General features: G+C 39.2%; 1 protein-coding gene across 1 annotated transcript in view; it reads left to right on the top strand.

Moving 5' to 3' along the window:
- Window positions 1–3,012: 3,012 nt before the first annotated feature.
- Window positions 3,013–18,780, top strand: part of Ipo7 (importin 7) — a 45,100-nt gene continuing 29,332 nt past the window's right edge. Inside the window, exons 1-4 of the mRNA XM_021636257.2 lie at window positions 3,013–3,264; window positions 13,303–13,384; window positions 15,504–15,657; window positions 17,357–17,515. Coding sequence (XP_021491932.1) covers window positions 3,181–3,264; window positions 13,303–13,384; window positions 15,504–15,657; window positions 17,357–17,515 — 479 coding nt within the window. The 5' untranslated portion in view covers window positions 3,013–3,180. The remainder of the gene's footprint in view (window positions 3,265–13,302; window positions 13,385–15,503; window positions 15,658–17,356; window positions 17,516–18,780) is intronic.

Genomic DNA, 18,780 nt, shown 5'->3' with positions numbered 1-18,780 from the left:
TTTTTTTGAAACAGAGTTTCTCTGTATAGCCTTGGCTGTCCTGGACTCACTTTTCAGTCCAGGCTGTCCTTGAACTCACAGCAGTTTGACTGCCTCTGACTTTCCGAGTGCTGGGGTTACAGGCATGAGCCTCTACTCCCTGCTAATGAAGATGTCTTAGTATTGCATAGGGACAGGTAAATAGATCAATAGAACTACGTAGAGTTCAAAAATAGTTCTATTCATATTTGGTCAATTAATTTTCAGCCCAAGGGGTAAGGCAATTCTCTTTTCTTTTCTTTTCTTTTTTTCTGCCGCAAGCCAGTTATCCCTGTCTTAACTTTTCTGACACTTCCTGCTTAAAACCCAAAAGGTCAGAAGGTTCATGAGGCCCTGCTTTCATGATCTGTATTTGTACTGAAAATCAAGAACAAGTGAGCTTTTGCCCTTCTGCTCCAAGGGAGGTTTCTGTCTTCCCTGAGCTCCTCTTAGGACACCTGGGGGTAAGGTAAATCAATGGTCATCTCCTGTAAATAACTTAAAAAACAAAGATTTATTTATTTACTGTGTATATAGTATTTTGTCTGCATGTGTGCTTGCACACTAGAAGAGGGCACCAGATCTCATTAAAGATCATTATGAGTCACCATGTGGTTGCTGGGAATTTAATTCAGGACCTTTTTGAAGAACAGACAGTGCTCTTAACCTCTGAGCCATCTCTCCAGCCCTATAAATAACTTTTAATCCCCAACAGGATATAAATGTTATGCAAATAATTGCCATACTATAGTATTTATTTCTTTTTCTTTCTTTCTTTTTTTTTTTTTTTTTTTGAGACAAATTTCTCTGTGTAACCCTGACTGTCCTGGACTCCCTTTGTAGACCAGGCTTGCCTCAAACTCAGAGTTCCATCTGCCTCTGCCTCTTGAGTGTTGGGATTATAGGCGTGGGCCACCACACCTGACTTTCTTTTTTGTTATTTAAAAAAAATATTTTATTAGATGGCTGGTGGTAGCACACGCCTATAATCCTAGCACTTGGAAGGCAGAGGTAGTTGGCTCTCTTGAGTTCAAGGCCAGCCTGGTCTTCAGAGTGAGTTCCTTTTTAGCTAGTTTACTCAGATAAACCCTGTCTCAGAAAAAAAAAAAAATTATGTGTATGATTATTTTGCCTGAATGTATGTCCATGTACCACCTGCATGTCTGGTGCTTGCAGAGGCCAGAAGAGGTCTGTATGATCCCTTGAGTCTGTAGTTACAGGTGGTTGTGAGCTGCATGTGGGTGCTGAGAAATAAACCAGGGTCCTCTGGAAGAGTGGCTAGTGTTCCTAATTGCTGAGCATCTCTCCAGACCCTCGTTTTTTCTTTCTAATTATATATATATATGTATGTGTCTAAGGTCAGGTTTGTGCAGATGTGTACAGGTGCCCAGAGAAGCCAGAAGAGGGCACTGAATTCCTGGAAGTTGGTGTGTTTTGTTTTGCTTTGTTTTGTTTGAGACACTCCTGCTATGTAGTCTAGCCTCCAATCTCTCAAGTATTATTCTTTTTTTTTAAAAGATTTATTTTTATTTCTATTTGTATGTGTATGCCACATGTGTACAGGTAGCAGAGGCTAGAAGAGGTCACTGGATCATTGTAGTTATAGGTGGTATAGCAGGCAGACATGGCTGCTGAGAACTGAATTCATGAATTCCATGAGGTCCTAAGCACTGAGTCATCTCTGCATCTCCTGTTGCTCTGTTTTTTTGGTAGTTCAAACACTAGCCTAAGCCTGCCTGAAGCTCAGTATATTGCTTCAATTAGACTCCAATTGAAAATTGACTTGATTTCTAGCTGAAAAATTATTTGAGTTGTATTTCAGTGGTTCTCAACCTTTCCTAATGCTGCAATACTTCAATACAGTTCCTTATATTGTGGTGACCCCCTATCATAAAATTATTTTAGTTGCCACTTCAGAACTATAATTTTGTAGGCTGGAGAGATAGCTCAGTGGTTAAGAGCACTGGCTGCTCTTCCAGAGGTCTTGAGTTCAATTTCTAGCAACCACATGGTGGCTTATAGCCATCAGTAACAGAATCTGATTCCCTCTTCTGGTGAGAATGAAAACATATACATTAAATAAATAGATAAAAATGTACTACTGTTTTTAATTGTAATGTAAATATGTGATGTGTAGGGCATCTGTTATGCTAACCTTGTGAAATAGTCTATTAACCCCCAAATGGTAATGGCCCCCAGGTTGAGAATCACTGAATTAGAGCTTAAGTACCTATACCTGGGAAGAAGGTGAGTTTTCATAAACGTTATGCATATACTTTATATAATGACCTAGCTAACACTCATTAATAAGTTATTACACTATTTTTAAGATAACCAGTATATTGTAGCTACAGATTAAATTGGCATATTTTACACACAAAACTGTATTCAATGCTTTATAACACACTCTTTTCTTAGGATAAAGTCTCACAAATGAGGTTAGTGAATCAGAGTGGAGCAGATTTTTTGTTTGTTTGTTTGTTTGCTTTTTCCCAAGACAGAGTTTCTCTGTGAATCCTTGGCTGTCCTGGATTCACTTTGTAGAGCAGGTTGGCCTCTGCCTCCCTGAGTGCTGGGACTACAGGTGAGCGCCACCGCGCCAGGCACCAGCATGGAAGAGTTTTTATGGCATTTACAAATACATCTCAAATCATTTGTCAGAATGTTCCATTTGAGGGGCTAAGGCAGTGGCACTGCAGCAAGTTCAGGTCAGTGTGGGCTACTTAGCAAGCCTGTCTCAAAAAGCAAAACAAAAGTTTCTTTTAATTATACAGTTAGTAGCAACGGATTGCCTCACACATTGCTTGAGATCCTCTAAGGAACATTAGAGAGATCTTTGTAACTGTTTTATTTTTCTTTCTGTAACATTTGAATGTTTTCTCTTTCAATAGCTGGATGACTCTGCGAGAGCCAGCCCCTTGAGCCGTGCTTGCGTTTGCAGACTACATCTCCCAAGGTGCTCCGCGGGTGCGCTGACAGGAAGTGGCCGGAGCATCTCCCGCCTCCACGCCGAGGCGAGAAGGTTCTATCCGGGGCCTTGGCGCTTCTCTTTCCTTTCGCGCCGGTTGCCGCTGCGGAGCGCGGCCGGTCCATGTGCGCAGTGAGTGGCGCTATTTCTGGCTCAGTAGCACCGGTGTCCCGGATTTGACCGACCGCGCGGCGATGGATCCCAATACCATCATTGAGGCCCTGCGGGGCACCATGGACCCAGCCCTGCGCGAGGCCGCGGAGCGCCAGCTCAATGAAGTAAGGCCGGCCGGCTAGCGGCTGCTGTGGGCTGGGGGACCGGCAGGCCGAGCCTTCCGGGCCTGGCCGGGGACACGGACGGCGTCGCCGACGGTTCCATTTGGAGGGTGGGGAGGAAAGCTGCCTACCGTGCCAGACTCGGGCGCCTCCCTGTGGGGCCGCGGTGCTCAGGCCGCCTCTCGGTCGGCTCCCGAGTGGGCCTCTGGCCGCGGTCTTGGTGTAAGGAGCCGGACGGGCTAGGCGGGCGTGACGGTCTGGACACATGGCCGGCTCCGGTGGCCCGCCGCCTTTTGGCTTGCTCCCAGCATGTTCCTTTCTCCCGGGAGGGGGCTAAGCTCAGTGGGAGAATGTAGAGACGCGTCCCAGACCAGTCTTGCCGGCGCCGGTCGGCCGGGACTCCTGGGAAGGCTAGCTGGTCCATTGGGGGCTGCGCCTGTCAGCGTTGTCTCAGCTCTGGGCGGATCAGTGACCTGCCTGTCGGGTACAACTTTCTTCTCGGCGGCGAGCTGCTAGGGACAGATTTCAGATGTAAGCCTGCGGCTCCTTGGCAGAGCAGGGGTAGTGCGGGTTACACAGTGTGATGCCCGCTCTCCTACTGCCACAGTGCCACAGTTGGGAGACTGGATGATGTAGTGGAAAGGGTCAGATGAAGTGCGACCTTCTAGGTATAGCTGCCTCACTGATTACTGGAGTGACCTTGGGCAAGTCTCTTAACCTCTCCTGATCCTGAGTTTCACTCATTTATTAGTAAAACAGGATTGCTGTGATAGTCAAGTGAGATATACTACGTTTGTGGAGAGTTGGTTTCTCTCTCAGATGTTTTGGGGAGTGCCTTTTAGAAAACAGTAGTGTTGCATGGATATTCTATGCACTGTACTGATTTCATCATCATTCTTTGTTTCTGAACTTTGCAATTTTATGTGTTAAGAATTTAGGTTCATAAGAAGGCCTCCATAACTTCTCCGTAACAACTGTATCTTGGTATACTACTGAGTCTCAGTGTTAGGTTTAGTATGTACATATGTAGGACATATGTATGAATATGTGTATGTATGTATATATACACACTGTAAATACTATATACATTAAATATACTAGTATTATATAGCATATATTTAGCATATAATATTAATATTAGTTGTACGTATATACACACCACTACATACACTATACTTGTATTATAGTATATATTTAGTTTATAATATTAATTAGTTGTATGTGTATCTACGCACTTTATACCATGTACACTGTATATATTATATAGCATATAATAGTAATGTTAGTTATTAACATAGATATGAAATAAATTTGTATGGCATTATAGTATTCGTATATGAGTGTATTTCATATCTATATTTCAATACAGTAACATGTTAACATAAAAAGAAATGTCTGTTTAGAGAACTACTAATTGAGAGTGTAAAGTTCACTGTGCTGTGCTAGATATCCCTGCCCTCAAGGAATTTACAGTCCACAAGACTACCCACAGTTCAGGTAAATTGAGTTATTTCACAATGAATAGGTAAGTCTTTTATATGTAAATTAGATCATGCTAAAAGATAGTGGTATACTCATTTAGACCCAAAGTCACCTTGGTAAGAGCTTACAGTGGGATGTAAAATGGTAAGGTGAACATATTGTCCCTTTAAAATACCATTAAACCACACAAGGAGTTTGGAGTCACTTGTTCTCTTTTAGCTGGACCTTTCTTAGGATGATTATTTTGCTTATGAAGTATTAATACATGTACCAAGCCTTGTGTGGTGGCTCGTGTCTCAGCACTTGGAAGGATGAGGCAGGAGGATCGCTCAGGAGGCCAGCCTGGGTTACAGAGTGAGACCATGTCTCTAAAATAAAATAAGCCTAGAAAACCTGAAAGTTTTGTCTTAGATATTTCCGTCATGAATGCATGTGACGCGTAATTAAAAGAATTGATTTCTCTTGAATAAAGGTTGGGTAAATAATATTTTTTTCAAATTTGAAATTCTGTGAACAGTTACTGCATTTCTAGTTTTTTGTTCAGACAGGGTTTCACCCTTTAGCCTAAGTTGGTCCCAAATTGCTGGGTAATCTTTCTGCCTCAGCCTTCCTAGTCCATGTACCAGCACATCCAGTTTTGCATGCCTACTTATGTGCGCCAGCATAATCAAGACTTGAGAAAGTATTTCACAAGTTATGCTTTAAAAGATAAACAAATAATCAAAACAGTAATCAAAGCTTTTTACTCAACCATTGATCTGCTGTTCTGGAATGCACTGAACAGTAAACACTGATAATCATTTCTGCCAAAGAAAAATCTATTATTTGGCCAGGTAGTTTTGTGCTTTTTTTTTTTTTTTTTTTTTTAAAGCTATTTCTTCTGTTTTTCAGTTACTTCATTTAGATTCTTAAGTGATTTTTATAAGGTAATTTTTAGAATATTTACTGTGACTTAGGAAAAACAATCGAGGTAAGTCTTGAATGAGAAAAGAACATCTTGAGAGGCTTTTGCTTTTGGTATGGTAAAGTGCACAATTTATCTTCCATCCATTAAAGCATTAAATATTGCTTATTGTGTTAAAAGATCTTTGCTCTTTGACAATTGACTGAGTGAGTCCCTTCACTAAGTGAGGTAATCATTGGCTAAAAACTGTAGATATTCACAGCATTTTTATTTTAATAAATTTTTTTGAGGGAGGGTGCTTGGGTCTCACTAGGTTTCTGGCTAGCCTAGAATTTGCTCTGTCAACCTGGTTGTCCTTGAATGCAAGAAATATATCTGCCTGGAACTAAAGGATGTGCCACCATGCCCAGCTTTTCAAAGTTTTAAGTTTGAGAGTATATCAGTACTCTGGCTAATGAACTTGTATGTTCTGTTTGGAATTCTGTTTGGAATTCTTTCTTCGGGTATCACCCTGACTAACTCCTTTATACTTCTGTCTTTTCAAAAGTCTCCTTATCCTGGAGGAGGAGTTCCCTTGTTTTATAAAGCTTAGCTTTCATAAATACCATCTCTACTTAAAGAGTATATGAGATATTTTTTTATATCACGTCTGACTAAAATTAAAAACTAAAATTAAAGTTAAAAATTAAAAATTTGTTTTTTTCTTTTTGAGACATGGTCTCTTTGTAGTCTAGGCTAGCCTCAGACTCCTGTATGCTGAGATTACAGGTATAACACTACTATGCCTGGCCTAGATAGTATTTTCAGATCATCCATGTGGTATGAGAACCAAGTCCAGCAAGTTGTCAATGTATTTGCTGGTGTCCACATACAAACATACATGTAATAAAAACATACATGTAATAAACATACCTGTAATAAAACATACATGCATGTAATAAACATACATGTAATAAAAATACAAAATTCTGTACAGTATTCTCTAAGCAACAATATGTCTCCCCAAGGATTTCAATAGTGGTCAACTCTCTTATGTAAAATGGGTAATATTTACATATTGCCCTATGTGCTACTGAGTTATATCATTAGACCCATTTGCTTTAAATCTTCATAATCCAGTAGTACATTGTAAATGCTCTGTAAACAGCAGTTTTACAGTATTGTTTAATAAAAGAGACCAATGTTGGAGTATGCCTTTAATACCAGCACTCAAGAGGTAGAGCGAGGTGGATTGTGAGATTGCTGAAGCCAGTCTGGTCTATAGAGTGAATTTCAGGAGGGAAACCCTGTCTCTAGAAACAAACAAAAAAGGGTTAGTTGAATACCAGGCTGTAGAATCTTCTAAGTGCTGGTTTCCTTGTGTGTATAAAGAAATAGTATCTGCCATGTGTGTGGTTTAAGGAAGTGGCGTAGAAGTCCTTTAAGTTATTTGAACTGCAAATGTCACTTGAAGAAGGCTAGAGTTTGAGCCTGTCTCAGTCTACTCCTATCTTATTCCTTTTGTCTTAAGTTGAAGTGCTTCTTTGAACACTGAAGTCACTATGAGGTAGCATTATTGACAGGAAGGAAAATTGACACAGTCCTAGGCGAATAGTGACTGGCACATAATTGACAGGAAATATTGGTTAAATAGAAATGTTTAGAACATCCATTTGGGCTGAAGAGATAGCTCAGTAATTAAGAGTCCTTGTTAATCTTCCAGAGGATCCAGATTTGGTTCCCAGGGGATCTGACGCCCTCTTCCAACCTCCTTAGCCACTGGGAGCATATGGTACACATACATGCAGGCAAAACACACATATGCATATAAATTAAACCTAGCAAACACATTTCTTTAAAGAACACTTAAACATTTTATTTTATGTGTATGGGTGTATGTATGTCTGTACCACATGTGTGCCTGATGTTCTTGGAGGCCAGAAGACATTACATCCCCTAGGGCTGGAATTATCAATGGTTGTGAGTTACAGTGCAGGTGTTGGGGGTTGAACCTCAGGGTCCTCTGGAAGAACAGGTGGTTCTTAACCACTGAGCCATCTAGAACGCTCATTTTTTAAAAGACACATTATGTATACAGTGTTCTGCATGCATATACACCTGCAGGACAGAAAGAGGGCACCAGATCTCATTATAGATGGTTGTGAGCCACCATGTGGCTACTGGTAATTGAACTCAGGACCTTTGGAAGAGCAGACAGTGCTCTCAACCTCTGAGCCATCTCTCCAGCCCCTAAAACACTATTTTTTAACCTTTTTTTTTTTTTTAAAGTACATCAGTCTTTTGACTGCACTTATGGCTGTATGAAGATGTTGGATCCCCTAGAATGGGAGTTACAGGTATGAGCTGCCATGTTGTTGCTGGGAATTGAATCCCAGTCCTTTGGAAGAAAACTGCTGAGCCATCTTTCCAGCCCCTCATTTTTTTTTTTTTTTTTGCCCCTCATTTTTTAATCTTTAAAATAGATTTCTGGTCAAGCATGGCAGCTCAGCATCTGGGAGGCTGAGAAAGGAAGGTTCTAGTGAGTTGCAGATCTGTTCAGCCTGGGCGAAAAAGTAAAATTCTGTCTCAAAAAATAGATAAATAAATTTGTTATATATAACTTCATTTGAGTACCATATTTTGGAGATTAATTGGTATGTACTTATCTAAAAGTAATTTATTTATTTAAAAATGTTTTATATGTATATGAGTGCTGTATAGCAGCACACTGGAAGAGCGCATCAGATCCCAATATAGATGCTTGTGATCCACCATGTGGTTGTAGGAAATTTAACTCAGGATATCTAGAACAGAGCAGCAGGTGCTCTTAACCACTGAGCCATCTCTCTAGCCCCCAATTTCTTTTGTTTTAATTAGAAGAAAAATTATACTTTTCAGTGTATATGTTATATATCTGTATGTATATATGTTGGTGTACCACAGCACATTTTTGTGGGAATTAACATGGGAGAGTATTAGCTTACAGTAGACAATACCAGTATTTACAGGACAATCTTGAGTGCTTAATATGTGGCAAATAACATTTTAGATTGCAGGGCCAGATTTTAGTCTGTAATCCAGGCTGCTTTATCTGAGAAAGTAAGTGGATTTGGTTTTTCTTAGGTAACAGACCCCTGAATGTTCTGTACTCCTTTTGTAGACCAGGGTGGCCAGTGAACTCATAGAGATCCACCTGCCTCTGACTCCCAAACACTGTGATTAAAGGCGTGCACCGTCATGTGGATTTGATATTTATAAATATCTATATTTTGTGTTTCAAACTATGAGTCCTGGGATGATTGCCACAGGTAATACTTTCACTACTATGATGTTTATTTATCTTTTTTTTTTTTTTTTCTAAGAGAGGATTTCATGTAGCTCAGGCTGGCTTCAAACTTACTATGTGGTTAAGGATAGCCTTGAGCTGGTCCTCCTGTATTAGCTACAAACATAATCTAATATTTGTTTTGTTTTTCTTTTTATTTATTATTTTTTACTTTTTAGATTGTAATTATTTCCCCCTTTTCTCCAAACCTTCCCATATTCTGCTTGCTCTCTTTCAAACTATTTGGCCTCTTTTTTTTTTTTTTCATTAATTGTTACATACATATATATACATATGTATTCCTAAGCATGTGCTTACAATCTACTCAGTCTGTTTAATGTTATTTGTATATATGTTTTCAGGGCTGACCATTTCATATTAGATAACCAATAGATGTGATCTTCCCAGGAAAAGACTTTTCCCCACTCTGAGCATTCCTTAGTTTCCTGTAGTTTGTGTAGGGTTGAGGCTTCTTGGGCTTTTGCTATTGTCCTTGTTCAGTTTGTGTTTAGGTAATTGTGTTGGTTATACTTTATGGATGTAGCTTCTGACATTTGTAGGAGACACAATCACATAGTAGCAAAACTCTTCTGTCCCTGGAAAAGAGGGCAGAGTGTGAAAGATCTTTTCCACAATGATCCCTGAGCCTGAGGTGTAGAAGTTGTTTATAGATGTATTCATTGGGCCTAGGCTTCACAACTCGGCTTTTTGCTTGGTTGTGGTTTTCTGTAATGGTCTTAATCTGTTGCAAAGGGAAGTTACTTTGAAGAGTGAAGACTACACTTATTTGTGGGTATAAAGACATATTTAGAATGTAGTTAGGGATTTAGTAAAATAATAGTTGAAGTTGAAGATTTTCCTCCCATGATCCATGACTTTACTAGCCTTGGGTAGTTGGCTAGGTTGGATCTTTAAGTCCAATTAGAGAGTTGTTGGTTACAGCCAAGGTGTATGTGCCACTTTTGCTCCTGTAGGGTTATCATGCCATGCTTATCATTTCAGTAGTTCATAGGCATTATAGCTGGATAGGACTGTTGGTTGCTTCCCTCTTTTGTAAGCTTGTGTGGTATCTTCTGGTACCTTGAAAGCTGGTCCCTCAGGGAGGAAGCTTTCTGATCACCTCTAGCTGAGGGGTCTCTGGGTTTAGAAAACATTGCTTTCTGTCTTCAGCAACAGGGACTTACACCATCTTTTCAGGACAACAGCAATAGCTTGTGTTCTGGGAGTCTCTTGGAAAACTGACCAACAACTCAAAATTGGGCTTCTAAGGCACATGCCTTTAATCCCAGCACTAGGGAGGCAAAGGGAGAGAGGATCTCTGCGTTTTAAGGTTGGCCTAGTTTATAGAGTTCCTTTGAGAACAGGAGAGAAACTATAGGGCTACACAGAAGAGCCCTTTCAGGTATAGAGTTGGGAGGATAAAGTTTCTCTCTTGCCTGGTGTTAGAGGTTTTTTGTTTGTTTGTAGTTTTGTTTGTTTTTCAAGTCAGGGTTTCTTCTCTGTAGCGTTGGCTGTCCTGGACTGTTGACCATGCACAGAGATCTGCCTGCCTCTGCCTCTGCTGCTATTAAAGGCTTGTGCCACAACACCCTTCTATTGGTTCCTTTTTAAGATAGTTAATTGTATGATTCCTTGTGTCTTTTAGACATCAGTACTGTTGTTTTTACTCTCTTCTTCCCCATTCCTTAATTAGAGTCCCCCCTTTTCCCCATTTTCCAGATCAGATCATTTGTATACTAGTATTCTCCTATTACCTCCTCCCCTCCAATTATGGTCCCTTTTTACTTTACTGGTTTTTACAGTTAGTCCTGGATATGTACTCATATTTGAAGTTTTGGAGCTAGGATCCTCAAATGAAAGAGAACATGCAATGTGTTTCTGGTTCTGGACTCTGGGCTAGACCCTGGAGAAGGATGTCTGATTATTATTTATTCATAAAGAGCTGGAATATGTGAAGTCTTAGGTTCAATTCCAGTACTCCTCTCATCCAAGAAAAAGTCTTGTAAAAGACTTAAAATGTTTACTGAAGTCAGTACTTGGGAGGCACAGGCTGGCAGATCTTTTGAGTTCAGGCCATTTAAGGCTATACAGTGAAATGTGATCTCAAGAAAACAAAGAAATGGAATTGAAAAGGGGCAAAATAATGACCCATTTGTTGGACAGTTTGATGTGTCTTGAAATTAATTTGAATATTAGGATATTTGGGATATTTTTGAGAGACTAGAATTATCTGTGGTTTTAAAACATGGCTTGTTTGCTTGGTTTTTTTTTTTTGTTTGTTTGTTTGTTTTTGTTTTTTTGAGACAGTGTCCTAGGCTAATTTTGAAATGACCATGTGGCTGAGAATGACCTTTACCTCCAGTCCTCTGGCCTCACCAATGCTTTACTACACCCAGCAAATTCATTTTCTTTTCTTTTGTGTTTTTTCAAGACAGGGTTTCTTCTCTGTATAGCCTTGGCTGTCCTGGACTCTTTTTCTAACAGACCAGGCTGACCTCAAACTCATAGTGATACCTGTGCCTCCCTGAGTGCTGGGATTACAGTTGTGTGCCACCTGCCTGGCTTCATAACATTTCATAACCAAGAATGCTATTCAGAATTGGAGAGAGAACCTTCTGAAAATTTTGGCTATGAGACAAGAACTTAGTGACAGCACTGTAAAGATGTAAAAGATAATACTATATATTAGTCTTTGTAATCCCTGTCTTTGTAAGCAGGCTAAACCAATGCTATGAAGTCATCATTTAAAATTTATAAAAACAGGCTGCAGAGATGGTTCAGTGATTAAGAGCACTGGCTGCTCTTTCAGGAAATTACTTGCTCCCTCTGGGGTCATGAGGATACAAGCAATACAATACAATCATACATAAAAAAAAATTAAAAAGACAAATCATCTGTCAATTGTAGTAGGTGGATAGTTTGTTATTTCTGTCAGTGGCACCTTAATGATAGCTTGATTCATTCATTCATTTTGAGACAGGGTTTCTCTGTGTAGCTTTGGCTGTCCTGAACTCATTCTGTAGATCAGGCTGGTATCAAACTCACAGAGATCCACCTGCCTCCCTGAGTGCTGGAATCACAGGTGTGTGCCACAGCACCTGGCTTAATGATAAGTGGGCTTTTTGGTCTCTTTTAAGTCGTTTTTTTTTTTTTCCTGTTTTTTTTTTTTTTTTTTTCTCCCCAGGCAGGTTTCTCTGTGTAGCCTTGACTTGACTGTCCTGGACTAACTTTGTAGACCATGCTAACCTTGAACTCAGTGATTCGTCTGCCTCTGCCTCCCAGAGTTCTGGAATTACAGGTGTGCACCACCACCTCTAATATGGCAAGCATGTACATATTACTGTTATTTGAAATGCTCAGCCTGGTCTTAGTCCTACTACTCTGGTGTCTTAATACTTAACCTCCTTATGATTCATAGTTATTTTTGATATTTTGAGACAGAGTTTCTCTGTCTTGGAATGTGCCTTTAACTCAGAGATTCGCCTGCCTTTGCCACCAGTGTGCTGGGATTAAAGGATGTGTCACTACCACTTGGCAGTTTCATAATTCTTTTTTAAATATATTATTTTTAAAAAAATATTTTATGTATATGATTGTTTTGATTGCATGTATGTCTATCCACCCCTTGCTTGTCTGGTGCCTGGGGAGGCCAGAGTATGCCCTAGATTTCCTAGATTGGAGTAAGAGGTGATTGTGCCCCTCCATGTAGGTGGTAAGAATTAAACCCAGGTTCTCTGGAAGAAAAATCAGTGATCTTAATCTGAGCCATCTCTCCAGCTCCAATTATCTTTTTAAATTGTTGTCATTTTATGTGTATGAGTGTGCCACATGTGTGCAGTGTCCTTGGAGACCAAAATAAGTTTGTTTCTCAAGAACTGGGGTTAGGGAATGGTTGTGAAGCTCAGACTCCTGATTTCCCCGCCTCCATCTCCTGAATACTGGGATTGTAGGTATGTATGTACCAGTACCATCACCCCTGGTTTATGAAGTGCTAGGGATCAAACCTAGGGCTTTGTGTGTGTTAGGTAAGCACCTGGCCAATTGAGATTGAGTGTCTCTTACTTTGTAGCTCAGGCTGGCCTCATTTTCTTGTCTCAGCTTCCCCAAAAGCTGGGATAAGAGGGTGAGCCACTGAATCAGTTTCTATAAACAATATATCTGTATAAAATAGCAGAAGGTAGGTACAAAGCCTTTGACATATCCCAGTAATCTCAGTGCTGAGAAGGCAGAAGGAGGAGGATGGTGAATTCAAGGCTTGCCTGGGCTATATAGTGAGATTGTCTATAAATAAATGAAAATATGTTCATTTACAGAAATTTAAAGTCGTTTTTGTTTGTTTGCTTGTTTGTAGGCACACAAGTCTCTGAATTTTGTTTCAACACTGCTCCAGATTACTATGTCAGAACAACTGGATTTACCTGTGAGACAGGCAGGCAAGTTTCTTGAATTATTTCCTTGAGTGTACAAACAAATATATTGATTGAAAGGTATGTTAATGAAAAAGCAGAAGTATCATGAGGTGGCCCTTCAGTGATTTCCTTCCCTGAGAATCCATTTACTTTTGGTGTTCATAGCAACAGCAAGTGTCTTGATAGTTTTGGTAGGGGTTACAGGAAAAAACTGAGATTTATTTATTTTCATTGTATGTGTGTGGGTGTTAAACACATATGTCTGTGCACTCATTGCCCTCAAGCCATTAGAGATAGATCTTCTAGAACTGGATTTACAGACAGTTTTAAAAAGCTATGTAGGTGCTGATAAATAAACCCAGGTCTTCTGGAAGAGCACCAGCGCTCTTACCTGCTGATCCATCTTTCCAGCTGTAAATGGAGAATTGGATACTTCATTTTTTCAGAAAGCTTTACTTATGTGTATGGATGTTTTTGCCTTTGTTTATGTCTGGAGGCTAGTAAAGGGCATCACGTCTCCTTGGTGTGAGCTATCATGCAGGTGCTAGGAATTGAACTGGGTACTCTGGAAGAGCAGCCAAAGCTTTGAGTCTTTCTGTGTTCTTTTAAAGATTTTAGTTTTATTATTAACCACAGTTGCCTGTAACTCCAGTTGTGAATTTAACATCTGAGAACATGGTCTTGATTTTATGTGTTGGAAGATTAGATTATATGGATAATTATTTTAGTATGTATAAAATGGAAACAATTAAACGATATAATTGGGATTCCAAAGCACATTAGTAGTAAGAGCACATGTTAGTGTTTAAGACCATATATTCTATCCTTGGCACTATGATAGTTGGTTGAAAGACTGGCCAACTAACTTCCTATGAACTTAATATAAATTTAAGATGTAATCATTAGTTTTAAGGTGACATTCTTGGGCTAATTGACATTCTAATGCATGGCATACTAGCCTTTCATTTGCTAGGCTTTGAGTTCATTTGGGTTTCATAGTAGTGCATTTGGGGTAGACTGAATCCTAATATAGTTGCATTGTAGTTTTCAGTTGTTTGTTCTGTCATAATGAAAAACTTTCACATTACCAAGTCAGATAAGTATGCATTCCATTATATAATGAAATATATAATGTATTCATTATAATGGGAAGAAAGTATACTAAGACAGCACTGTCAGATCCTAATTTTGTTCTTGTGTTTTGGGGGATTAAGTTAATTATAAAGTAGTGATAATCTAGACTATGTCAGGCCCATCTTTTTTATTGTATAGTTTAGTTCTTTTTTAAAAAGTACTTTAACTTATTAATTAAATTCTTAAGATTTAGTTACCTTTCTTTAAATGGGTGTAGGACTTCAGGTTGAATTTCCCAATAAAAAAGTATGTCTCCTACAGAATTCAGGAATCAATTTCATGTTACACATTTGTAATTCACATTCCCCAGATATCTGAGTAAAAAGTCTTGTTAGTGATCTACATTACACTGCATCATTAGCTTGTTAAATGTCAGACAGCAATGTGCAAAGGTAGCAGTGTTGTTATCTATGATTTTTGAGCACATCAAATTTTCTTATAATACAAATTTGAAGTGCTGTGTAATAGTACATTTTAGACATTGAGAACTTTTATATACTGTGATAAAACATGTTACCATGTTCATGTGGTCAGCTGTAAGAACTGTATTTGTATGGTTTGGTCTATAGGGGTGGGTTTTTTGTTTGTTGTTGTGTTTTGTTTTTGTTTGTTTGGGTTTTCTGTTTGGTTTTTTTCGAGACAGGGTTTCTCTGTGTAGCCTTGGCTGTCCTGGACTCGCTTTGTAGACACAGGCTGCTGGCATGGTCTCAGTGATCCACTTGCCTCTGCTTCCCTGAGTGCTGGGATTAAAGGTGTGCACCACCCACCGTGCCTGGTTTCATGCAGGATTTTTTTAGAAAAGTATTTTGGTATACTATGTGTATTGCTGGATTCTCTTGGGCTGTATAGTTAATGGTTTTGTGGGTGATGCCTGCAACTGGTTGCTAAATGTGTGTTTTAAGTATTGACTTGAAGTAATTGGGTATTGTCTTCCTAATACTGATATTGCCAAGAGGTATTCTTTCTGTTTTTACAGTAAACATTGTTTTATGGATGGTCTATATTTTAGGTGTTATTTATTTGAAAAATATGATAACACAGTATTGGCCTGATCGAGAAGCCACACCAGGGGACATTTCCCCATACACGATTCCAGAAGAAGACCGACATTGCATTCGAGAAAATATTGTAGAAGCCATTATCCACTCACCTGAGCTTATCAGGTATCTTTATTGAAATTTACCCATTGTAACAGGTGTATGTTTGTGTATGTCTATTTTAATTTTTCTTTTTTCAGAACAAACAGCCATTTAAAAACTCTTATCTCTATCCATCTATCTGTCATCTATCTGTTATTTGGAGACTTTGTAGACCAGAATGGCTTTGAACTCAGAGCTGCTTACTACTGTCTACTGAGTGCTGGGATTAAAGGCTGCCTGCTATTTTTATAGCATAAAAGTTAGTGCGTGATGTTGTAGAATACACTTAAGATTCCTTATATTGTAATTGAAGTTTCATGTTTGTAAATTTTTATAGAAAACTTGTGGAACGTAGCACGATCAGATGAAAGAATAAAGAAAATGGTAGAGCCCTACTTAGTGGTGCATGGCTGTAATCCAGCATTTCAGAGGCAGAAGTGGGAAGATGGTTAGTTTATGAACAGCAGAAAGATCCTGTCTCAAAATGGCAAGTCCTGAGGGCATAGTTCAGTAGTAGGGTACTTTACTATCATATGCTGCCCCAACTTTTATTCCTGCACTAAGGATAAAGATACAAAAACTACAGAATGCTCTCTTACACTGTGTAGGATGATTTTGGAAGACCTCTACCTCTACAGAGCAGGCATTGAAATAAAGCCTTCTTATGGGAGACAGGTGCCCTTATCACTGCCCCGTCTGGCCTGGTACATACTATATCATGCTGGCCTTGAACTCTGCTTCCCAAGTGCTTGGATTAATGGTGTGTCTGGCTAGCACTCTTATTTTATAGGACCTTGTAAATTTTTGTGTGGGAAAGGCAGAGTCTGATGTTGACTGTCTTCAATTGTTACTTGTTTTTTATTTTTTTTATTTTATGTGCATTGGTGTGAAGGTATCAGATCCCTTGGAATGGACATTACAGACAGTTGTGAGCTGCCATGTGGGTGCTGGGAATTGCACCCGGGTCCTTTGTAAGAGCAGACAGTGCTCTTAACCAAACCACTGAGCCATCTCTCCAGCCCCCAGATGTTACTTTTTGAGATTTTTGAGATAGAGTTTCTCACTGAACTCAAGAGAGCTCATTGATTTGACTAGGCTGGCTAACCAGCAAGATTCAGAAATCTTACTATCTCTACCACAGGATTATGCAGGTGTGCAGTGCTGTACCTGACTCTATCCATGAGTTTTGGAGGATCAAACTCAGGTCTTCATGCTTTGCAAAGCAAATACTGTGCTGACAGCGGCATCCTTGACCCTGATCTTTTGGGTTTTTGCAAAGGGTCTTGTTAAATCTAGTTAACCTGGTAGTCTAGGCTAGCCTTGAACTCTAAACTTTTTCTGAGAAGTAGGAGCCACTTTGTTTGACTTTACAAGTGTTCCTGTGGTTGAAATTTTCTACAGTGGAAACTAAAAAGGCCTTTTGAGCCTAAGACTTGTGTACCTCAAACTGGCCTCAAATACATGATCCTTCTGCCTCTACCTCATGCTTTCTGCATTCATCTGTGTGTGTAATCAGGATTGGATGACTATTGTGTTTCTTTAAAATTGATAGGAAGAGGTAGTTGTTACTCAGTGAGTTGTATAAAGTATCTGCATTTTATGTGCATCCAAATATCTGATGGATCATTTGAAATTAAGCTTCATTGAAATGGTTTGTTTTCCTTTGAGTTAGCAAAGTGTTGTCTAGGTTTCTTCTTCCTTACTGATGAGTTTTGATTTTCAGGGTACAGCTTACTACTTGCATTCATCATATCATCAAACATGACTATCCAAGCCGCTGGACTGCTATTGTGGACAAGATTGGCTTTTATCTTCAGTCTGATAACAGTGCTTGTTGGCTGGGAATCCTTCTTTGCCTTTATCAGCTTGTGAAAAATTATGAGTAAGTGCCCCTCCTAATTATACAGTTAAATATTTGAGACGTGGGAATAATTGTGAAATAGTCAATTTGAACATAGAAAGTTACGTTCCGTATAAGAGAATTAGTGAACTATGTTAATTTATTATTTTCCAATTGAAGTAGGATTCTTATTCTGAAATTTTCTTTATTATATTTATTGTGTGTGTGTGTGTGTGTGTGTGTGTATGTGTATGTGCATTCAAGTATTCCATTGCACACTTGCAGGACAAACCGTGACATCTACCTCTACTATGCCTGGTTCAGGGGTGGATACACCCACCTGCTGAGCCCTGTTTGCTAATCCTGACATTTTTCTGTCAGTGCCCCTGAGAAACTGTGTTTGCCCTACCTACTGTCCTCAAGTGTTTTGTTAAAATTTTTATCTCATTCAAAAATTGTCTCTAAAATTGGGCCTTCTCAGGAGGTACTGATGACAGGCTTTTAGATTTGTGAGTGTGTGCTTGTTTGAAGACCATGGGAGTACATTGAACAGTGGAGCACTTTATTGTGTGAGTTTCTGATCCTCTTGTTCCTGTAAGTTTCTGCATCTGCCTGGCTAGGATTATAAATGTGCGCTACCATATCCATATTTTGACATTTTTGAAGTTAATATATTCTGAGAAGTTCATATTAACCTACTTAATTTCCTGATTTTGAGTGAATTATAGTTCATTTAAATAGGTCTTAGTAGTTAGAAATATTTTAGACCAAAGAATTATCATAGCTCTGGTTTTGATGCTCAAAAGCCAGATTGTCATGGTGTCTCACAACCATCTGTATCTCCAGTCCCAGGAAATCCAAAGTCCTCTTCTTACCTTTGGCAGCACTAGGTAAACAATAGTGTATTGAACATACAACATGCAGGTAAAACACACAGCCATTAAAAAGAAAAAAAAGCTTTGTTTTTGTGTTTTTGTTTTTTTTTGTTTGTTTGTTTGTTTAAGTGTAGTAAGCCAAATGGTAAAGGCTTTTCATGTGGTCAAAACAGTGAAATTGATAGGCACATGAAAGTATGATGTGGAAAAATTTTAAGGAAGAATTTAGTATGGTATTCATGACTTGACCTCCATTCCTAAGAACTAGATAGATGTTACGGTGAGCCCTCTAGTTCTGGAACGTGTAGGTAGCCTCTGATACCCTTTGGAATCCCATTTCAAAGAACTGTGCTGTTCTGCATAGGTGTGAAAACACACCATTTACACCCTTGGTACTGGTGTTTTCTTGTGTCCCTACCAGCTACCCATCTT

This window comes from Meriones unguiculatus, chromosome 14, assembly GCF_030254825.1.
Source record: "Meriones unguiculatus strain TT.TT164.6M chromosome 14, Bangor_MerUng_6.1, whole genome shotgun sequence".
Lineage (NCBI taxonomy): Eukaryota > Metazoa > Chordata > Mammalia > Rodentia > Muridae > Meriones > Meriones unguiculatus.
The sequence above is the reverse complement of the archived record's forward strand: the minus strand, read 5'-3'. Positions and strand labels throughout refer to the sequence as shown.